General features: G+C 40.3%; 2 protein-coding genes across 5 annotated transcripts in view; one reads left to right on the plus strand and one right to left on the minus strand.

The window, feature by feature from the left end:
* TMTC1 (transmembrane O-mannosyltransferase targeting cadherins 1) overlaps positions 1-22767 on the plus strand; it is a 267202-nt gene that overhangs the window by 43119 nt on the left and 201316 nt on the right. The window lies entirely within an intron of this gene.
* On the minus strand, positions 13581-14063 carry LOC123843871 (large ribosomal subunit protein eL32-like). Its single transcript, XM_045873690.3, has one exon. It carries the CDS (start codon positions 14029-14031, stop codon positions 13624-13626), a length of 408 nt encoding a protein of 135 aa, XP_045729646.1. The 5' UTR covers positions 14032-14063; the 3' UTR covers positions 13581-13623.

The following is a 22767-nucleotide window of genomic DNA, read 5'->3' on the forward strand; positions in this document are numbered from 1 at the left end:
TTTTGAAAGGAAAGGTGTTATATTTTTGAGTATACATTTGATTAGCATTAAAATTATTATTATTATTTTTTTTAAAGATTTTATTTATTTATTTGAGACAGAGAGAATGAGAGACAGAGAGCATGAGAGGGGTTAGGGTCAGAGAGAGAAGCAGACTCCCCGCCGAGCAGGGAGCCCGATGCGGGACTCGATCCCGGGACTCCAGGACCATGACCTGAGCCGAAGGCGGTCACTCAACCAACTGAGCCACCCAGGCGCCCTAAAATTATTTTTGAAAACTATGCACGAGCTTTTGTCAGAAGCTGGTCAGATAAAGCGAATAAAAGTCCAGAAAGGTAGTGCTGTCCTGGTTCTTAAGATCTCCAGACAGTGTTTAAATCATGGCTCCTTTGCTTACTTGATCCTGCACAAGACACGATCTCCATGCGCCTATGTTTCCTCACCTGCAAATGGGGAAAGCAGTAGTAATAACCCTTTCCTCTCTGATTGGTTGTCAGGACTAAGAGCAATACTACAGGTAAGAAACAGGTAAATCGGTGCCGGGCACACAGGCGGCTGATCAGTGCCTGGCAGCCAGCCTCATCAGGATTGCTAGTTTAACATTATAACTATTCTCATTCCTGTCTGGGGTTCTGGACAGCAGGATGCATCATGAAAATGGTGAACCTACAGGAGGCAGGCAGGGGATGAGGCGTTTGTGTGGGGTGGGTTTTCTTTTTTTGTTTCTTGATTGAACTTTGAACCTGTTTGCTAGTACACATTTGTATTGCGTGCATGGCATTAGTCTGACAAAAAATTGGGCTGAACACTGTCATTTGAAACGTTTTCAGAAGTTACTATGCACAGGGAAAACCCCAAGCCAGGGGAAAAAAAAAGAACCCTACATTTACTCAGTTGCCGGTTTTTCTGCGTGATTTGGTGATTGACTTACGGGTAGAAAGTGCTATAAAAAACCTCAGACTTAGGGTACACACTCTGGAATCAGATAAAATTTCAGTTGATACTGTGTTTTACTGAATGACTCCATATGAAATGAGGAATGTTTCGTATGTAAACATCCCTTCCCTCATCTCCTTCATTATGTTAACTTCATTCACATGTGGGTGCATTTTCTTTTTCACATTGGAAAGGTTAGTGAATTCTATGTGGAATCTTATCTTCATAACTCATATCAACATTTATATATAACTATGTATAGTCACTTTTCATGTGTATACTGGATTGATTTCATATTTAAATGACTGATCACATTAGGCACTGAAGAACAGTTCTTGGCGCAATAAATTCTTGCTCATTTCCTCTTTTTTCCAGCTGGATCTGTCATAGGTCCTTCATTCAACAGTATTTAGTGAGCACCTACTATGGGCCAGGCACCATTTTTGGTGTGAGGAATATGGCGGTGAAGCAAACTCAGCCCTGCTCTCATGGAACTTGGCTGGATGATGATCATGGTGTTTTTACTTAAAATGAGCCCATTTTCCACCTTTGTGGGCAGTGCAGTGGTTAGATTTTTCACTTCAGTGGGTCTTAAAAGTTTTTCTTGTGAGTACCTTACACATAGGTATGCAAATCAAGAAACTAAGACAGGTTTAGGACTGGAGAACAGTTTGGCACTAAAGTGAATTTGTAAGGTAATTAAATTCAGGGGACTTAGGGAGGCATATAAATATTTTGACCTTCACTGACGGAATGGGTAACTGATCTTTTAAGTGTAATTTTAATGCTTGATTTTGGTAGACCTTGCATTGCACTCTTTTTGTCCCAAAGTAAGAAATGCTGTGCAGATTAAACTCCTGAGGTGGGATTTTGTACTTTCATCCACACATATGATCCTATGAGTAGGGCAAGTTTGTTCAGATCATTATTAATATAGTCTCATCTTAGCTTTGAGAGGAACTTTGTGAACTAGCGAAGTGTGATTTGCAAGCGACGGAAAAAAAGTCTGTTGAAAGCCTTCATTACTGACTAATAACTGGGTTCTCTTTTGTCCCCCCCTCACCCCCGGTTTTACACACTTTTTCTGTTGACTGGTTTCAGATGAGCCATTCCCAATCTCATTCAGCTGCTACTTTCCAAAATGAAATGACCAGGGGCGCCTGGCTGGCTTAGTCAGGAGGACATGTGACTCTTGATCTTGGGGCTGTAAGTTCAAGCACCACGTTGGGTGTAGAGATTACTTAAAAATAAAGATCTTTAAAAAAAATTAAATGACTGCGTGAAAGAGGTGTGGCGTTAACTAATAGGTCTACACAGAAAATCATCCAGCAGTTCCAGGTGAAGTTTGTGGGTTCGTAATAATAAATCCCTTCCCCTACGTTAAAATCTCTGAATGCAGCTGTGAACTTCAATGATGAATCCATGTTAAGACCACAGATCACCTCATGGAAGTAGATATTAACTAAGATTTTATTATAAAGAGACTGCAAATTCTTCAGTTGCTGTTTATCATTTTTTTCCACTTTGCTTTGTTTAAAGATGAACTGGGCCACATTTTGCTAGAGAATTTTCTCTGTTCCTCAGTGGTATAAATTCTTTGGTCTTTAGTTGTTCTTGGATGGCTGCATCCAGATCACTGTGATTTACTTCGGGGAGGCAGGCGCATGATGGGTGGAGGATCCAAGAAAGCAATAACTCTTAGGCTGCATTTTATAAAGACACTAACCAAACCAGCTAGCATAATTATTGTTACAATTATTTATTATTAAACCACTGTATAGCTGTTTCCACTATCGACCTATCCTGTGGGCATAATATCCCGATGATACTTCTGACTTTTGTCCCATATACCCTGAGCTTTTTCATAGTTTGTCAATTTCTTTTTTTTTTTTTTTAAGATTTTATTTATTTATTTGACAGAGAGAAACACAGCAAGAGAGGGAACACAAGCAGGGGGAGTGGGAGAGGGAGAAGCAGGCCTCCCACCGAGCAGGGAGCCCGATGTGGGGCTTGATCCCAGGACCCCGGGATCATGACCTGAGTCGAAGGCAGATGCTTAACGACTGAGCCACCCAGGAGCCCCTTATCAATTTCTTTTTAACATAATGAACTGACCATAGCTTTTGCTAAGACCTGTTCTACCTTTGGATGTCGGTGAACTGCAGACATGCTTAGTGAATGTTAGGCACTGGAGAAAGGAGACGAGTGATTGCTGTAGGCATTTGTCTTCCTGTAGAGAAAGAAATATTTTACTGGGAAGGGTGAACAAATGGTGGTGTTTTGCTAGAGTGATGGAAAGGGTGGGAAATTTCTTTTAAAAAACATTAAAATGTAAATTATAAAGTTATTTTTAAGTCTGTGTTGTTGGGTTTCTTTATTAGGAACTGTGTTTATTGCGATACTATCATTAATGTGCCTTTAACGTTCATTAGTAGGGTCGATTTACCCAAGCTGGGCTTTTAGATTCTTTTAGAGTAGCTTTTCTGAAATATGGAACTTACCAGGAAAGTATTCTCTTGTGTGGATAGAGAACTAAAAGAGAATTGTTTTTTCCTCTTACTGTTTCCTAACCATTAGTTGAGAGCAGTATCATTCTTTTTGAACCACTCCTAGAGTATGTGGTGAGGCAGGAATTATCTTGATGAGTTCATCTGAAAGCTTATTGTAATCTGCTTTGGTTCTTGAACTGAGCTCAGCACTAAAATGGATCATTTCAATAAAGTGTTCCTTGGATTCATTCAGAACTTAGCACTAAAAGCTTCTTCCAAATAAATCACATGCTAAGGAGGCAAAATTCCTTTTAATTTATGGAGAGCAGTTGGTAGAATTCCTAACTGCTGACAGCCCCGGGTTCATTCTGTTTAATCTTGACTGGGTACTGATTCTTGGCAATCTTCGATCCCCTGTGAATTTCAGTCAGTAGATGATAAGTTCTTTCCTTTCTCAGTGTAGAGCAATCAAGCTTACGCATCTGCTTTCCAACTGGATGCGCAGGGACATATGTTGAAAGAGAAAACTATCAGAATGTAGGCATTTCTGGTTGGCATGCAATCTTGTCATTGCCACAGTAGGGCTCTTCATAGAAGAGGATCCCAGGCCTCCTGCTTTTCCATCCCCTCGCCAGCCCCTGTATGGGGCCCTCTACCTCTGTCCTGTGTGCGTAAGAGGCTGGGTGGCTTCCAGGCCACCAAACAGCTCTCCCTTCTTATTCAGAGCACAGCAAGGGCTCTTAGGATGTATAGGGAGTTTACTGCTGATTTCTTTGCTCTTTTCGTTAATGCTACTGACATCCAGCTTAATAATTTTTTTTTTCTTTATCTTTTTAAGTGTTAGGCTGCTGAGAGGTTGTAGAGTGATTATAATAGCAGTATCAGTTCATCTTAACATTGTAAACACTCAGGGTGTATATAAATAACTCTTTCACCAGAACCTTGTGCGACACCAGGTGATCCGCTCTTGGTAGCTTCAGATAATTTGGTGGGATTTTCAGTTTGTTGTTCTGAAAATAGTCTGCCACACGTTTTGATCTGGTAATATGTTTTGTAGAGTAAATGTAAGAGAATTTTAAAAATATACCTGCTTGAGAAAAACTTTTTTTTTTTTTTAAATTCAAGAAGAGTTTGGAGGGGGGCGCCTGGGTGGCTCAGCCATTAAACGTCTGCCTCCGGCTCGGGTCATGATCCCGGGGTCCTGGGATCCAGCCCCGCATCGGGCTCCCTGCTCCGCGGGAAGCCTGCTTCTCCCTCTCCCACTCCCCCTGCTTGTGTTCCCTCTCTCGCTGCGTCTCTCTCTGTCAAATAAATAAATGAAATCTTAAAAAAAAAAAAAAGAGTTTGGAGGGACTTTTGTGGAAATTGTGGAAATACAAATGACTTGAAAATTCCCTATTCAGAAGCAAGCATCGTGATCACGCTTTTCAAAATCAATGTCAACCCTAGTGTTACCACTATTGCTCCCACGGAGTGTACTTAACTAACCGCCAGAGACCGTGTTACATATAGGTTTTATGGGCAGCTTACAATTTTCATTCTTAGAAAAACCTATGAGGGAGACAGTGTATAAGGACCATGGGCTCATACCAGAGTGCCTGGGTTCGAATTCTGTCCCACTGCTTTCCAAGGGTATATGGGACGGTCTTTGGCCAATTCCTTCAACTGTCTGTGTCTCCCGTTTCCTCGTGGGTAGGTGGCAGTCATACCCGTACCTACCCCATGAAGTTATTGTGAGGAACAAATGAGTTCACATAGGAAAAGAGCTTACAGTAGCTTTTCATTAATAGTAGTGCTAGGATTTAGCTCCTCTTCCCCCTCATGCTTATTTTATGCCAAAGCCAATGTGGAAGAATTATTGTTTAGAAATCTTCCTTGTAGCACATCACCTTTTCTTTGCTATATTTATGAAAGAAAGTGGCATAGTCTTGATTTTACTTGTTTGTGATATTTATTTGTTTCCTCTTTTTTTCATGAGTTTACAATATTTTAAAAGGAAATGCTTACTCAAGAAAAACATTCTTGTACCCATGATGGAAAGTTCACTGAAGTTTAGCAGGATAATAGAATTCTCCTGTTAACACTTACTCTTGACTGATGAATACCGGGCTCATTATGAATTGTCTCAAAGATGTGTTTAGAGCTATTCTTAGTTTATGAGACTAACAGTCGACTTTTTAAAATTCACAGTTTTATGTTTTTAGAATTACTACAGAATAAGACCTCACTTTAGTAAACAAATCATTAGGTTGAAAATAAAATAATAGAGACTTAATTTATCAGTTTTTTAGGTAGGTGATGAGGTAACCATATAGGAAGATGTGTTTCACGTTGTGGATTTATGAATTTTTAATGCCATTCATGTTTTTCAAACCATGAGCTTTATTACATTATATATAATGTAGAAAATACGTATTGATTTTGAAATCACCCAAAGCAGCAGTCTCCATGAGAAGCCTGGCATTAAAGATTTGCTTGTAACGATTTAACCTCTAAAAGTATTGGTAAAGTGTTTAAAGGGAACATAGTATGGATTTTTAGGGAATGAAGGCGATTAATATATCATAATTTGGAAAAAAAATAAAACCGACCAAACCCAAACAACCAGCCAGAGTTGGGTGGAGGGGAGGAAGAACGTTGGTCTCATGTTAGGAGCAGGACATACCCTCAGTCCCTAATGAGTAAACAATACGTTTCAGCTTTTGAGTGGTAGAGCTTTTGGTTCCTGACAGCTAAGTGTTTATCATAGATTTTTTTTCATACTTTGCATTTGGCTCCTTACATAATTTTTCCTTGTGGGTGTGAAAGGAATGTGACTTTGTGAAAAGAATTATGATCTGTACTGCAATTATGATGAATTTTTTTGATTTAAAAAATTTATCTAGGGGCACCTGGCTGGCTCAGTCAGTGGAGTGTGAGACGCTTGACCTCAGGGTTGTAGGTTTGAGCCTCACACTGGGTGTGGAGATTACTTAAAAAAAAAAGCTTAAAAAATTAAAAAAAAAAATTTAAAATAAATAAGTCGTCTATTTAATTACAGTTCGGGTTTTCATGCAAAGTCAATGAAAGACTGTGCATTTATCCTCAATGCAATTTGTTTCTCTCTTCTTTACAGTGTATAATTTACAGCTGCAAAGGATAGGTAAACCTTTCAGATAAATCAAGATTGGGTGCCAATCTCCAGTTATTTTTAAGCGGAAAATACAGGTATGATAATAGCTGATGGCAAAGAGAACATGATGTCTTGGAACTGTCATCATTGTCCCTCATTGCTGTTTGTGAAAAGTCTCCGCAATGTAGGGTTGCTGATAGGTTTTTTGTTTTTGCTTTTTGGAAAGGGAAGAGTTATTTCCCAGGGTGGGCTGTGGGTGTAAAGAAATGGGTAGTGTAAGGAGCCTTGGCCTGGTTGGTGGGGAAACTGGGTTCACTCTGATTCTGATTTGCTGGGGTCCTTGGGCCAGCTACTTGACTTCCATGGATTTTTGTTTTCCTTACCTGTGACATGACACAAGGGAGACGGGGTGGACTGGTTTCCGGTCATCTGATACTCTCTCTGAGATCTGTTTTGGCCAGACCCTTATGAGACTATGCTGTCGCTGTTCCTCTTTGTGTCTTCCGTGGGCACGTGTGTGGTTGGAAGGAGGTTGACCCTGAAAGGAGACGACACGGAGAAATGACCATCATGAGGGGCTCTCGGAAGTAACTAAACGGAGGGTGGAGGAAATTTTGCTAATGTGCATTTTGTTATTTTCTCATTTCCTTTTCCATCTTGAATTTTTGACGACCTGAAGTCTTTAGAACTTAAGTCAAATGTCTTGATAAAAACTGTCAATATGGGAAAAGATTAAATTCTGCCTTTAGTCATCCTAGTTGTAATCAATGCTGTGCCTTTGGGAGCTGACTTCTGCTACCTATTCAGAGGCAGTTTGTTGATTCATTTCATTAATAAACATTTATTAAACACTTAGTATAAAAATGTCTTAGGGATCATTTGCTTGCAAAGAACAAAACCTTTTGAAAACTTGCTTAAGCAAAATTGGGGTATTAGTTAGAAGGACACGCTAGAATGTCATAGCACCCCAGCCTGGGAATTGAGTCTGGGTTTAGGACACAAAAACTGGCAAAGTCAGTCAGTTTTTTTTACCTCTTTGGGGCTTCGTGGTCTCTTGCTTTTTAAAAAAAAATCCATGTTTTTGGGGCACCTGGGTGGCTCAGTTGGTTAAGCAACTGCCTTCGGCTCAGGTCATGATCCTGGAGTCCCGGGATTGAGCCCCGCATCGGGCTCCCTGCTCGGCGGGGAACCTGCTTCTCCTTCTGACCCTTCCCCCTCTCATGGTCTCTCTCTTTCTCACTCTCTCAAATAAATAAAATCTTTAAAAAAAATAAAATAAAAAAATAAAAAATCCATGTTTTTTTTTCCTTTTCCCCTATTTTTAAAGACTGAACTTTTCTTAATTTGATGAGTGCAGGGCTGCCTCAATCCTAGCTTCGTAAAGCTTCTCAGTTCAATTCTGCGTAAGAGATGGACTGACTCCAGATTCCCGAAAAGGAGACTGATTGGCCCAGGGTCGATTTGCTTACAGCCCAGGGGAGAGGCCATACAGATAGAAAGATAATGTCACCTGTGGTGGTAAGTGCAATTAGATATCTGCTGTGTCTTCAAGATGAGACAATGAACTGAAAAAAGGCAGGATGGCTTTCCAGGCAGAAAGACCAGCATGAGGGAGGACACCGCGGCATGCACCTGCAAGTGTGTGTGTGTGTGTGTGTGTGTGTGTGTGTACAACAAGTAAATCAGGACTTGAGTAGTGGGAGATGAAGCTGAGAAGGTTGGCAGGAGCCCTGTCATGGAGGAATTTGGGAGAGATGCCAAGGGATGTTGACTCTGGCATATGAAGGGCAACAACAGATGAAGTGGCATTGCTCATCTTTGTTTTAGGCTCCTGCGTATGAGAAGTCTGATCATAAGGCCGGATGGAACAAATTATTTAAGTGAAGATTAAAAAACTCAAACCATTTGATATTAATTTATATGATTTTGAGAACGACAAAGCAGTAATTCTGATATTTTTAAGATAATTGAATCCTGCATATTTGTGAAAGCTCCATATTTTCTCTTTATCCGTTAAAATTGTACCTTATATAAAATTTTCTCTACACATTTTTGTAATTTTGGAAGAATTCTTATATTTAAGATAAGTTACTAGGAGCCTTAAGATTGCATTTGCCCATGGTAGGAAGAGGCTGTACCATTTATCCACACCTATTAATTGATTTAAGCCTTTTTGATTTATGATTTTTTTCTAAAGAATAGGAATTAATGGAAACTTCAGAGAGGTGATAATCCCTTCCTATTATGCATTCAGTATGCTAAGTTTGATATAATTTTGATTTCTGGTTTCTGATTAAAATAATCATTTCTTCTTATGTGTATTGTGTCCAAGCAGCTGTTGTGTTTTGGATTGGCACAGATAATTGCTTTTCTACTTGGCAAAGAAAATGAGCAGATGCAAAACAAATATCTTTTTCTGGCATGATCGATTGGAAGCTCTGCAGCCCAGTGTTGACGACGTTTTCATAAGTGAAAGTGCAAGTGCAGCTCAATGTCAGACTGCAGCTATTAACTGCCAAGTATTCACTTTGGCCAAGACAAATTTTGACCAAATTTGTATATTTGACTTAGGTTTTGAGCTTGAAAATAAGAAACACAGTTTAGTTTTCACATAAGGAAAATAGTATGTTGACATGAAGGTCTCTATTGATGCAATTGCCCCCAAAGTTCATTCTAGAATTTCCGTCTTTGTTTACCTTTAATAGTGGTAGAGCAACGGTGTGCTCAGTGGTTAGGTGCGTGGCTCCTGGAGTCACACAAAATGGAGTTAAGCCCCAGATTTCTCATTTAGTAGCAGTATAAACTTGGATTAAGTGATTTCCACATCCATAAAATAGGAATAATCAGTTCTTATAAATGGCATGAAATATTTAAAGCATGAGGCCCAGTACAACACAGGCCCAGTTAGTACTTGTACACTAATCTGAAAATGTCCAGTCTCTGCATTTGGGTGTGGGGGAGATAAACTGTCTAATATATCTTAGAGTTCTGGCTTAAGTAGTCATCGTTTCATTCCACTGGGAGGTAGAAGAGAGCCAACGTGGATTGCCTATTTCAAGCCGGGAGAGAAACTTTTGTCACCAAGTCCTTGGGAAGTAGGTCTTCCCACTACATTTACGTATATGGGAAAGGCAAGGCTCACGGAGGTTGCATAATTTTCACATCATTACATAGCTAGAATGTGGAAGATCCAGGATTTGAACCCACATCCATTTGATTCTACTGTATCGGTTAGCAAGGTCAGGCCCTTTACAGTGTTTCCTGGAAAGATTTACAAGAAACTTCTAGAAAGGACTATTGTGGGGAAGTCAGAAGTACACTGGGAGCATCAGCCTGTTCCCCTTTTTTCTGCATTTCATGGAGCCCGAGTGCTTTACCTCATTTTACATGTTGGGAGCTGATGAAGCTGTGGTTGGCTCCTGGCCATGACCTCATCACGCTGGAGGTAAGGGGGATTTCGCTGTTTATAGCACCCAGCTTAGCACTTTTTAGAAAACTGTTCTTCACTTTAAAGTGAAGTGCTAGGTGGGATATGTCATATTTCATCTGTAAGCAGTCATTAAATACCATTTTTCACAAAAGTTCTGTAAAGCAACAGTGAGCTAGCTGTTCAGTAATAGATGCAGTCCTGGATCCCTGATTATTGTATCTGCTGACTTTTCTGCTGGATGGTTGTGTTGCTCTTCAGGGAAACATCTCTATGTGTGACATTTCTGAAAGATAGATTTTGTGGGAGCGCCTGGGTGGCTCAGTCGTTAAGCGTCTGCCTTTCGGCTCAGGTCATGATCCCGGGGTCCTGGGATCGAGCCCCACATCGGGCTCCCTGCTCAGCGGGAAGCCTGCTTCTCCCTCTCCCACTCCCCCTGCTTGTGTTCCCTCTCTCGCTGTATCTCTCTCTGTCAAATAAATAAAATCTTCAAAAAAAAAAAAAAAGATTGTGTGTATGAGAGAGAGAAAGGTAGAGATAGTATTGCTTTGTGGATTTTTTAAAAAAGATTTTATTTATTTGAGAGAGAGAGAGAGAGAGAGCATGAGTGAGGAGGGGCAGAGGGGGACGGAGAAAGAATCTGAAGCAGATTCTTCACTGAGCATGAAGCCCGATGCAGGGCTTGATCCCATGCCACGAGACCATAGCCTGAGCCAAAACCAGGACTCGGATGCTTAACCAACTGAGCCACCCAGGGGCTCCTGCTTTGTGGACTTTTGATTGGGACTTCTAAAGTTAATGTATATCGGAATATTACTCAGCCGTAAAAAAGAATGAAGTCTTGCCATTTGCCTTAACATGGGTGGGCCTAGAGGGTATTAATTAAGTGAAAGAGAAAGAAAGAAAAATGCCATAGGCCGGGTGATGGGTATTAAGGATGGCACGTGTGGTGATGAGCACTGGGTGTTGTTCGCAACTAATGAATCATTGAACACTACATCAAAAACTAATGATGTACTATATGGTGGCTAACTGAACATAATAAAAAAAGAAAAGAAAAATACCATAGGATTTCACTTAAATGTGGCATCTGATAAACAAACAAAAATGAACAAACAAAAGCAGAAAGAGACCCATAAACACAGAACAAACTGATGGTTGCCGGGGGTGGGGGTGGGGGTGGGAAATGGGCAAAATGGGTGGAGAGTGGGAGAGTGGGAGGTTCAGGCTTCCAGTTCTGGAATGAATAAGTCATGAGGATGAAAAGTACAGCATAGGGGAATATAGTCGATGGTATTGTAATAGTGTTGTATGAGGTCAATGGATACGCCTGTGGTGAGCGCAGCATACCGTACAGAGTTGTAGTTGTTGAATTACTATGTTGTGCACCTGAAACTAATGTAACATTGTGTCAACTACACTTCAATTAAAAAAAAAGAAATCATGTAAAGAAACTCAAATAAAGCCCTGTAATGAATATGAGAAAAAAAGTTCTGTCCCTGAAGAATTTGCTGTTACGGAAATCCAAAAAAGTGATGAGTACTTTGGGAAACTGACCGTTTGCTATCCTGGATTATAAATACAGAAACACAGGAAGTCCAGATACCTTATTATGAACTCTGAGTGCTGATCAATCATGGGCGTCCCCACTGAGCGTGTGTAGGCCATAGTAAAACTCCATCACCAAGAGAATCTCAAAAAAGAAATAACTTGCTGAACCTCAGAAAAAACAAACATGAACTAAAGATTTTAAAACCAAAATCATGAACCCTACTATGACACTCTTTTTTTTTTTTTTAAAGATTTTTTTATTTATTTGAGAGAGAGGATGAGAGGAGAGAGAGAGCACATGAGAGGGGGGAGGGTCAGAGGGAGAAGCAGACTCCCCGCTGAGCAGGGAGCCCGATGTGGGACTCGATCCCGGGACTCCAGGATCATGACCTGAGCCGAAGGCAGTCGCTTAACCAACTGAGCCACCCAGGCGCCCCCCTACTATGACACTCTTAAGATAAAGGAGAAAATCAGTTGGAAACTTTCACTGATACACTATGGCCCAACAATTTTTTCTCAACTCATCATTCATCATTCAATTGATGACTCACTCATCCGTTCAGTAATTATTTATTGTCTACCTGTTTTGTGCCTAGTAGGGAAATAATGTGGAACAAAACAACACATACATGAGAAAAAAAAAAAAAAAACCCAGCAGAGTTAATGCATATCTGTGAAACCATTCACTGCGGGCATGCCAAAGCAATTCGTTGTAGTCACAGTGATACACTAGCCAGTCATTGTTTTTAACTTAATTTTTTTAGAGCAGTTTTAGGGTCACAGCCAAGTTGAGAGGAAGATACAGAGATTTCCCATCAGCCTGCCCCCACACATGCATAGCGCCCCCATTATTAACATCACTCACCAGAATGGTACATTTATTACTAAAGATGAGCCTACACTGACATAGCACCCATTGTTCATAGTTTACATAGGGTTCATTCTTGGAGTTGTACATTCCGTGGATTTGGACAAATGTATAATGACTTGGATTCATCATTGTAATATCTTACAGGGTATTTTTACTGTCCTAAAAATCCTCTGTGCTCCCCTATTCATCCCTCCCCAGCTCCCCATCCCTGGCAACAACTGATCTTTTTACTGTCTCCATAGTTTTGTCTTTTCCAGAATGTCATATAGTTGGAATCATATGGTATCCGCCTTTAGAGATTAGCTTCTTCCTCTTAATGATACACATTTCAGTTTTCTCCATGCTTTCTTATGGCTTGATAGTTCATTTCTCTTAGTGCTGAATAATATTCCATTGTCTGGATGTCCCACAGTTTATCCATTCACCTACTGAAGGACATCTTGGTTACTTCCAAGTTTGGGCTGTTATGAATAAAGTTGTTATAAATATCTGTGTGCAGGTTTTTGTATGGGCATAAGTTTTTAACTCCTTTGGGTAAATACTAAGGAGTGCAATTGCTGGATCCTATGGTGCATGTATGTTTAGTTTTGTAAGAAATTGCCAAACTTGGGACACCTGGGTGGCTCAGTCAGTTAAGCATCTGCCTTGGGCTCAGGTCATGACCCCAGGGTCCTGGGATCGAGCCCCGCATCGGGCTCCCTGCTCGGCGGGAAGCCTGCTTCTCCCTTTCCCACTCCCCCTGCTTGTATTCCCTATCTCACTGTCTCTCTCTGTGTCAAATAAATAAATAAAATCTTAAAAAAAAAAAAGAAAGAAATCGCCAAACTGTCTTCCAAAGTGGCTGTACCATTTGCATTCCCACTAGCAGTGAACCAGAGTTCCTTTTGCTCCATCTCTTCATCAGCATTTGGTGTTTTCAGCTTTTGAATTTTGGCCATTGTAAAAAGTGTATAGTGGGGTGCCTGGGTGGCTCAGTTGGTTAAGCGACTGCCTTCAGCTCAGGTCATGATCCTGGAATCCCGGGATCGTGTCCTGCATCTGGCTCCCTGCTCGGTAGGGAGTCTGCTTCTCCCTCTGACTCTCCCCCCTCTCATGCTCTCTGTCTCTCTCTCTCTCTCTCAAATAAATAAATAAAATCTTAAAAAAAAAAAAGGTGTATAGTGGTATCTCGTTGTGTTTTTTTTTTTTGTAGTTTTATGGTTTTATTAACACAAATATGATGTGCACAATAAGCTGTCTATTCATTTTCTTCGCTGCGCAGCCTGGCGTTGGGATTGGTGACCCTGATTGCCAGCTGGGCTGCTGTTGCCACAATAGCTTTGTGGTTCTTGGAGGAGACATTGTGAGCAATCTGTGCACGGTAAGATTTGTTGCGCAGCAGCAGCACTTCAAGCTCCTTGACATTGTGGACTAGGAACTTCCGGAAGCCACTGGGCAACATGTGCTTTGTTTTCTTGTTGCTCCCATAACCAATGTTTTGCATCAAGATCTGGCCCTTGAATCTTCTGCACACCCTATTCTCAGTGCCTCTGGGTTTTTGCCAGTTGTGCTTAATTTTGACATATCTGTCTGACTGGTCCCGGATGAACTTCTTGGTCCTCTTTTTAACGATCTTGGGCTTCACCAGAGGTCTGAGGGCAGCCATGATGCCCAGTAACAGATGGCTGCCACCTCTGCAGGCAGTGCTGAGGAAGAGAGGGGACCTCATTGTTGTTTTTATTTCCAATTCCCTGATAACATATGATGTGGAACATCTTTTCATATGCTTATTTGCCATCTGTATATTTTCTTTGGTGAGGTGTCTGCAAAGGTCTTTGACCCATTTTTTAATTAGATTATTTGTTATTGTTGAGTTCTAAGAGTTCTTTATATATTTTGGATAATAGTCCTTTATCAAATGTGTCTTTTGAAAACATTTCCTCCCAGTCTGTTTTCCCATTCTCTTAACATTATTTTTCACAGGGCAAAGTTTTTAATTTTAATGAAGTCCAGCTTATCAATTATTTCTTTCATGGATCATGCCTTTGGTGTTTTATCTAAAAAGTCATCTCCATACTGAAGCTCATCTGTGCTTTCTCCTATGTTATCTTCTAGGGGTTTTATAGTTCTGTGTTTTACATTTAAGTCTGTGATCCATTCTGAGTTAATTTTTGTGACGTCTATAAGATCTGTGTCTAGATTTATTTTTTTACATATGGATAGCCTTTGTTCCAATACCATTTGTTGAAAAAGAGTATCTTTCCTTCATTGTATTGCCTTTCTCTTTTGTCAGAGATAAGTTGATCATGTTTATGTGGGTCTATTTCTGAAATCTTTATTCTGTTCCATTGATCTATTGTCTGTTCTTTCACTAATACAATACTGTCTTCATTATCGTAGCTTTATAGTAAGTCTTGAAGTTGGGTAGTGTTAGTCCTCCAACTTTATTCTTCGCCTTCAACATTCTGTTGGCTGCTCTAAATTTTTTGCATCTTCATATAAACTTCAGAATCAGTTTGTCAATATCCACAAGACAATTTGCTGGAATTTAGATTAGGATTGCATTTGAATCTACAGATGAAGTTGGGAAGAACTGAATTCTTGTCAATATTGAATTTTTCTGTCCATGAACTTGGAACAGCTCTCCATATATTTAGTTCTTTAATTCAAAATGTTGTAGTTTTCCTCATATAGATCTTGCACTTATTTTGTTAGATTTACACCAAAGTATTTTATTTTTGGGGTTGCTAATGTAAATGGTATCTTGTCTTTAATTTAAAATTTCCCTTGTTCATTGCTGGTATATAGGAAAGCAATTGATTTTTGTATATTAACCTGGTATCCTGCAACTTTACTATAATCGCTTATTAGTTCCAAGATGTTCTTTTTTTTTTTTGTCTATTCCATTTGATTTTCTTTTCTTTTTTTTTTTTAAAGATTTTATTTATTTATTTGACAGAGAGAGACACAGCGAGAGAGGGAACACAAGCAGGGGGAGGGGGAGAGGGAGAAGCAGGCTCCCCGCAGAGCAGGGAGCCCGATGCGGGACTCGATCCCAGGACCCCGGGATCATGACCTGAGCTGAAGGCAGTCGCTTAACCAACTGAGCCACCCAGGTGCCCTCCATTTGATTTTCTACATAGATAATCATGTAGTCGGTTATTCATATCATTAGTTTTTATTTTTATTTTTTAGAGGAGAAACTTTAAGTAAGGAAAGGCTGCTTTTGTTTTTTCCTTTTTTTTTTGGTCTGAGAAATTTAAAATATTCAGGCAAATGTGAAAAAATAACATAACAAGCACCCATATTATGTTTGGTCATGTTTATTTCTGGGATTTTTTTTTCCCCCTAAGGAATGGAACTGTATTGGTGTAGCTAGAGTCTACTTTAATAGTGTCTTTGGTCCCATTTCCTTTGCTGTCTCCTCAGAGGTAGCGGCTGTCCTGGGTTTTATGTATACTGGCTGTTTTCTAAGAACACATCTTTCCCACATAAATTATGCTTCAACCTCTGGTTAATCTGGTTATATAGTCAATTTCCACATACAAAAATGGATTGAAAGGTCTTTTTTTTTTTAAGATTTTATTTATTTATTTGACAGAGAGACAGCGAGAGAGGGAACACAAGCAGGGGGAGCGGGAGAGGGAGAAGCAGGCCTCCCTGCTGAGCAGGGAGCCCGATGTGGGACTCGATCCCAGGACTCTGGGATCATGACCTGAGCCAAAGGCAGATGGCTTAACGACTGAGGCACCTAGGCGCCCTGGATTGAAAGGTCTTATGTGGCTGGGGAGAAAATGTACTCATAGGAATCTCCAGGTTTTGCCCTATTTTGATCTCTCTCTTTTTTTTTAAAGATTTTATTTATTTATTTGTCAGAGAGAGAGAGAGCACAAGCAGTGGGGAGGGGCAGAGGGAGACGCAGGCTCCCTGCTGAACAAGGAGCCCAATGCGGGACTCGATCCCAGGATTCTTGGATTATGACGTGAGCCAAAGACAGACGCTTAACCAACTGAGCCACCCAAGCATCCCTATTTTGATCTCCTTAACCTACAGTGTGTAATAGACCTGAGGAGTATCTTTGCATCTGGAATAATCCAGGGAGATCTAATCTGGGAAAGCCCCAAATTACGTGAGGCTGACTCAGAGATTTCTTGTTTTCTCCTGCTTTCCTGTCACCTTTAACAGCATCTGCTGTACAGCTGATTCTCAGCCCGGGATAGGCGGATGTGGCTGTTCAGGGCCCCTGACCCCAAGACCCTCCTGATCCCTTAGTCCATCTGAACCGACAGGGACTCTTAGCAGTACTCATCTCAGCTTTTGAAGTCTTGCACTGGACTTACAGGTGCAGTCAACATTCTTCCTTGTCCATCTTCTTTTATGTTAGAATTTTTTATGAAATGTCATCACCTCAATGAGTGTAACTTCACAAGTATTTACTAAACACATACTAAATGATGAGGTGACAATTCTCTTATCGGATATAATACTGAATTCCAATAACTAATTCTCCAGAGTATATTGAGTATAATTAGTAATAATAACTGACATTCATTGAGTATTTGCTGTATTCACACACTGTTTTAAGAGCTTTACATATATTGACTCATTTAATTGTCATAAGAACTCTATAGTTTGATGCCATTATTGTCTGTATTTTACTGGTGCGATAATGGGGACCCAGGGAGGAGAGGAACTTGCCCTGAATAACAGAGCTAATACGTGAGGAGCCTGCAAGTCACATGCTTGCAGCCTGGCTCCTACGTCTTTACTCTTAAAAATCAATTCACTGTATTTTTCCTCTGCTGGTTTTGGTGAGAAATTTCATAACCTCAAAAAGTGTTCAGGTTGCCAGTTGAAAGATGCTCATTTTTGCAGAATGCGAAAGGTTATATGCATTCATGCCTTTATGGGGGTCCAGCCTCCTGAGGGGGTGTTGGTGTTAACCTTCCATCATGGGCTTTACCTCTGCTCACCTAATTCCCATAGTTCTGGGCTTTAATGAGAACACCGTGGGTAGATGATGGGTCATTTAACTATGAAATATTTTCAACTAGTCTGGAGTAGCCTAGTTATTATGGTAGAAGTGAAATACTGTGGAGAAGCAGAACTCACACAAACAGATCTACCAGATTGTGTTCTGACTCTGTTTACAACCAGTTGGAATAGCCCCGGAGGTTCCAGATAATCCCCTGAATCGTGGTACGGTTTAAAGTGGCTATAGAGTCCCAGTTGCGTTAGAGGCAACTCATAAAACTGCTTTTAGTTATGATTACATTGCCTCTGACTTGTCTATCATAAAATAAATGATTCATTGGCACTTTTAGCTAAATAAAATTCAGTTTAAATTAAAAAAATAATAAAGTGGCAATAGATGTCTTGAGGCAGAAGGATTCATGCCTCCTAGAAATATTGATCATAATGGCATCTGTTGTAAAAAGCAAATGATCAGTATTGAAATTAAAGTAAAATTAAGTTATTTTTTTTAAATGAGCTTTGTGAAAAATTGCTGGTGGCAGTCCAATATGAAAAGCATGGCGAATTTGTGTATTCTTATAAAGCCTTTTGCTCCGGTATTTCCATAGTGTGATTCATAGTACATATATTTTTTCCATTTGGTTTGCGGAACTGTCACAGGAACTTAGGATCTTCTAGCTTTACGGCCACAGTCCAGAGGAAGAGCGTACCAAATGTGAGTAGGCAAAAGAAGGACTGATATTCCGGGAAACGCTCAGGGATTCATCCACGTGAAAAATTCTTACAGGTCTCCTAGAACCCACTTGAAAAAATCAGAGCATGTCAGTTATTCTTCAAAAGGCATGTGGCCTTATTAGAGGCAGGCAGGGGTGCCTGGGTGGCTCAGTCGTTAATTGTCTGCCTTCAGCTCAGGTCACGATCCCAGGGTCCTAGGATCGAGCCCCGCGTCGGGCTCCCTGCTCAGCAGGAACCTGCTTCTCCCTCTCCCTCTGCTGCTCCCCCTGTTTGTGCTCTCTCTCTGGCTCTCTTTCTCAAATAAATAAAATCTTTTAAAAAAATTAAAAAAAAACAACCCAGAAACCGGCAAACTGTGTTCAGCAGAAATCAATAAGCCCTGTGGATATCACACTTGTACCTCCCTGAAGTTTAAGAGACACTTGAAAATTGAAGAAGGCAAAAGGCAGTACTGGATTAGGAAAGACTGAATCACAGTTTAAATAGGTACCTTTTGTCTGTTGGTGAGAAAGCAGATGTACCAATGTATATTTTAGGGCACGTTAAGTTCCTGGGTTGAGTGAGAGAGAATAGGGATCATTGCATTCTGCAAACGTACAAAGACTCCAGCCGTAATATCAGAAGCAAGTTATTTTCTTTAGTGAAATGTTGGATATATATCTTTAAAGAAAAATAAGTAAACGTCTTCACGTGCCTTAATGTTCTGAGGAAACTGCAATAAAAAAAAAAATGGCCTTAGGTTGTCAAAACAAAGAAATGGGAAGCTTCCCAAGAAAAACAATAGACTGACTACAGAGCAATATTGAAACAGGTGAAGAAAAGAACACGATGTGCCATGTACAGAAAAATTATTGATGGCGCAGAAACTGAGGGGAAGACTGATAAGGAGTGAATAGAAAAGTAGCTCCTAAGAAATTCAAGCTCACACCGAGGCGTAGAGCCAACCTGATTGCAAATTCTGTCAGGTTGCAACCAGGAGAGGGAGAAGGCAGAATGTGTTCAGAGGATGGAAATTTTTATCAAAATGTGTTAATTCTGGAAGAGAAAGAGATGAGTGTGGTAACAGCTGGGACCTTCGTCTACCTCTTGAGACCTCTCTCTGCCATCAAAATGTCTGTTGATCTTTGACCTTAAGGATAAAAAAATGTGATTAATAAATAAATTTCCTAGAGGATATTAAGAGTTCCCCCTTTATTATGGCTTTTATGTCAACCAAAGACATTCTCACAAGTGATGCCACGAGGACAGTGTGACCCTGGGACTGGGGAGGCTGAATCTGGTGAAGGTGGTGACCCTCTCGGAGCTCTGGGAAGGCGGCAAGGAGAACGTGAGGCAGTGCGGGAGTCAGACCGCCTGTTTCTTTTTTTTTTTTTTTAATTTATTTTATTATGTTATGTTAGTCACCATACAGTACATCATTAGTTTTTGATGTAGTGTTCCACGATTCATTGTTTGTGTATAACACCCAGTGCTCCATTCAGTAAGTGCCCTCTTTAATACCCATCACCAGGCTAACCCATCCCCCTGACCCCCTTCCCCTCTAGAACCTTTGTTTCTCAGAGTCCATAGTCTCTCATGGTTCGTCTCCCCCTCTGATTTCCCCCCGCTTCATTTTTCCCTTCCTACTATCTTCTTCTTCTTTTTTTTAACATAGCGTGTATTATTTGTTTCAGAGGTACAGGTCTGTGATTCATCAGTCTTACACAGTTCACAGCGCTCACCATAGCACATACCCTCCCCAGTCAGACCGCCTGTTTCTGACACACCTCTGCCACCAAGGTCGTCTGCGGCGTGGCAAGTTAGTTCATCTCGTTACGCCTCCGTATCATTTGTAAAGTGTACCTGATGGAGTTGTCTTCAGGGTGAACTGGATAATCATCAGTGCCTAGCATTCTGTGTATAATGATGTGCCAGTTGCTTTTTCTTTCCTTATCTCACTTAAGCCTCATAATAACATATCCAGATGGGCTTGATTATTTCCACGTTTTACATGTGAGATACCTGAGTTCAGAGAAGATGACTTGTCAGGGGTAACACATATCGTCAGCATTTGAATCCAGGTCTTCCTACACACACATCCTTGTTCACTGTACTCTGGAGTTTAGCATGTGTAAGAGCAGACACGGGCGCATTATGGGGAACTGACAGCTGAGGACAGAGGTAGGCTTCGTTCTGGAAGCCCTCGGGTGTTAGGGAGTGATGTGGGTGGGTAAGAAGTCAGTTCAATCTGTGCTGTTGCATTGGGAAGGTGGCATAAAGGGGGTGCGGTGGATAGGGCTTGATGGGGCTGGGGGTGTTGCTTGACGTCACTCTGTACCACTGCCCTGTAATGGTCACAGAAGCTCTGCACCCCTCAGTGTGGCTAACAATAGGAACAAACGTAAAATACCTCTCTTCATCCCCGGATACACGCTAAGCAAGCACTGTGGTAAGAGTTTTATTATTTATTGCTTAGAGAATTTTTTTTTGAGATAAGTACTGTTATCAACATTTTATGGATGTGGAAACCCAGGGTGGTAGGTAGCAGAAGTAGGTTTAGAACAGGATTTGTCTGGCCTCGGAGGCAATCTCTGAATCTCCCATGGTGCCTTTCTCTTGGCATTCGGAGACGGATTGGCTGTGAGCCCATCGCTTTATTTTCATCCTCCGATGCTTTCGTACTGCAAGGGTTTACTCAGCCAAACGGCTGTCCTCGCTTCCACTGAACTATATACCTTGTGTTTCTGGCTGCCATTCTTGTCAATCACGTCTGTATCTTCTCCTTTTCCACTCACTCAGTAATTTCTTCCTGCCTTTGAACACTCTTTCTTAAGCAGCCCGTCTGGTTGTCTCATCCTAAGGCCCATTGCACTTGGTAATGCTTTACTGATTTTGCAATTATCACTTGCTACCATGTATTTGTAACCTTTACTATGTGTGCCCTTTTCAAAAAGATTTTAAAGCCTTTGTGGTGTGCCTTTTTTAAAAAGAAAGCCCAGCAGTGTTTAATACCTTATCTCACACATAGTTTGTATTGAATATTCTTCAATTGACTAATTCCAGGAAAAGAATATTCTGCTGAAATGAAATAATCATAATATATTTCCTAGCTTCTGGGAATTAGACTAACGTCGCTTGAATGTTGTAGTAGACAACAAGGGATGAACAGAAGAAAATAGCAGCCAAGAAAAACTGTATAGTAATGGAAGGGATATACTGGAGCCACATGGGAATTGACATTCTGGTTTAGAAGAATAGATCAGCTGTGCCCAAAATCTTTAAATGTGTAACAAAAAGTGGCAAATAAAGCGACTGGGAAAAAAATCTTTGTATGTTTGTATAGCTGCATAGCAGCGTTCCATTGCTTTTTTTGAATCTTAATGGACTCCAAGCATGAGCATTTTTTTATATATTGATATTATTTGGTTATTGCACTTCTTTCAAGTAAATGAGGGGAGAAAGTAAAATTAATATTAGATTTAGAGACCACTACATTTTCTTAATAGTACTTGCTTAAAAGGAGCAATTTATAAAGTTTTTTCTGTTCTTTTTCTTTTTCTTTTCTCTTTTCTTTTCCTTTCTTTTCTTTTCTTTTCTTTTCTTCTTTCTTTTCTTTTCTTTTCTTCTTTCTATTCTTCTTTTTTTGGTTCCAAGAACATAAATCTTACGCTTGGCTGCTTTGCTATTATGTTGTTAAAAATCCACTTGCTAGACTCTTAGACTGTTATTTAGCTCATTTCTTTTTTGAATTAAATTCTCTTTTAGTAAGAGCTAGAGTTCCCTGACAGAAAACTGCAGAAACTAGATTTTCATTAATTTGACTTTACTACTCACTAGTTACTTTACTATTCCAAATTCTGATTCATAACCTACCTCAAGAACATGTAGAACCCACTCCTGTTACATTTAGTATTAATAAAGATGGTCCTTGCAGGAGGACCTGTTGTTCTTTACTTTGCCTAAAGCAGAGGTTTAAAAAGTCGTGCCCAATATTTAAAAATTCTGATAAAAATAATGAACACAATGAGGGCCTTTCCCCTTTTTTGAGCAAATACTAAGTGGAATTTCTCATTGTGATCCCTCCCATTTTTATATCCCAAATGAATCAGTACTAAGTTGACATTTAAGATTTTGGAACCTAAGATTTTTACATTATTAGTACAGATTTCCTAGCCTTTATTCAAACTGGGAGCAAGTGAAGGAAGAGCAGGCGAGAAAGTGTTTGTTAATATCAGGAAGTAATGATTCATCTTAGGGCTAATACCCACCATCCTCGGTCCTCTACTGCATGTGGCAATGCTGTCATCCTCTTCTGATCCTTCACAGAGGTGGCTCTAAATGGGGTGGAGTCTCTGCTTGCTTGCAGTAAATCTGACTTTTTGGGAAGGAAGAATGGGAGAAAAGAATCGATAAACATCTCCGGGTCTCTAGGCATGGGCATTATTTTGATGAAACTTCCAAGCAGATGTGAAAAAAAGATGATTTTGCAAAGTCTCAAGCTTAGAATCTTAAGTGGCACATATTACTGATAAGACATAGCTCAATCCAGCTGCCTCTTAAGAAATGGGGTTGTTTTCCACAAAATGCATTTTGAAAGAAAGCACCTAGCAGGCTATCTGTGGGGGGTCGTTCTTCGGTAGATGAGAGGAGTAATGCTGCTTTTGCAGGGGTTTGATCTGATAGAAATGGTGCAAAACTCACCTTCCCGTGTTTA

Source organism: Mirounga angustirostris, unplaced genomic scaffold, assembly GCF_029215605.1.
Source record: "Mirounga angustirostris isolate CCGP_5_RB_7025 unplaced genomic scaffold, mMirAng1.0.hap1 SCAF_5, whole genome shotgun sequence".
Taxonomy (NCBI): Eukaryota; Metazoa; Chordata; class Mammalia; order Carnivora; family Phocidae; genus Mirounga; species Mirounga angustirostris.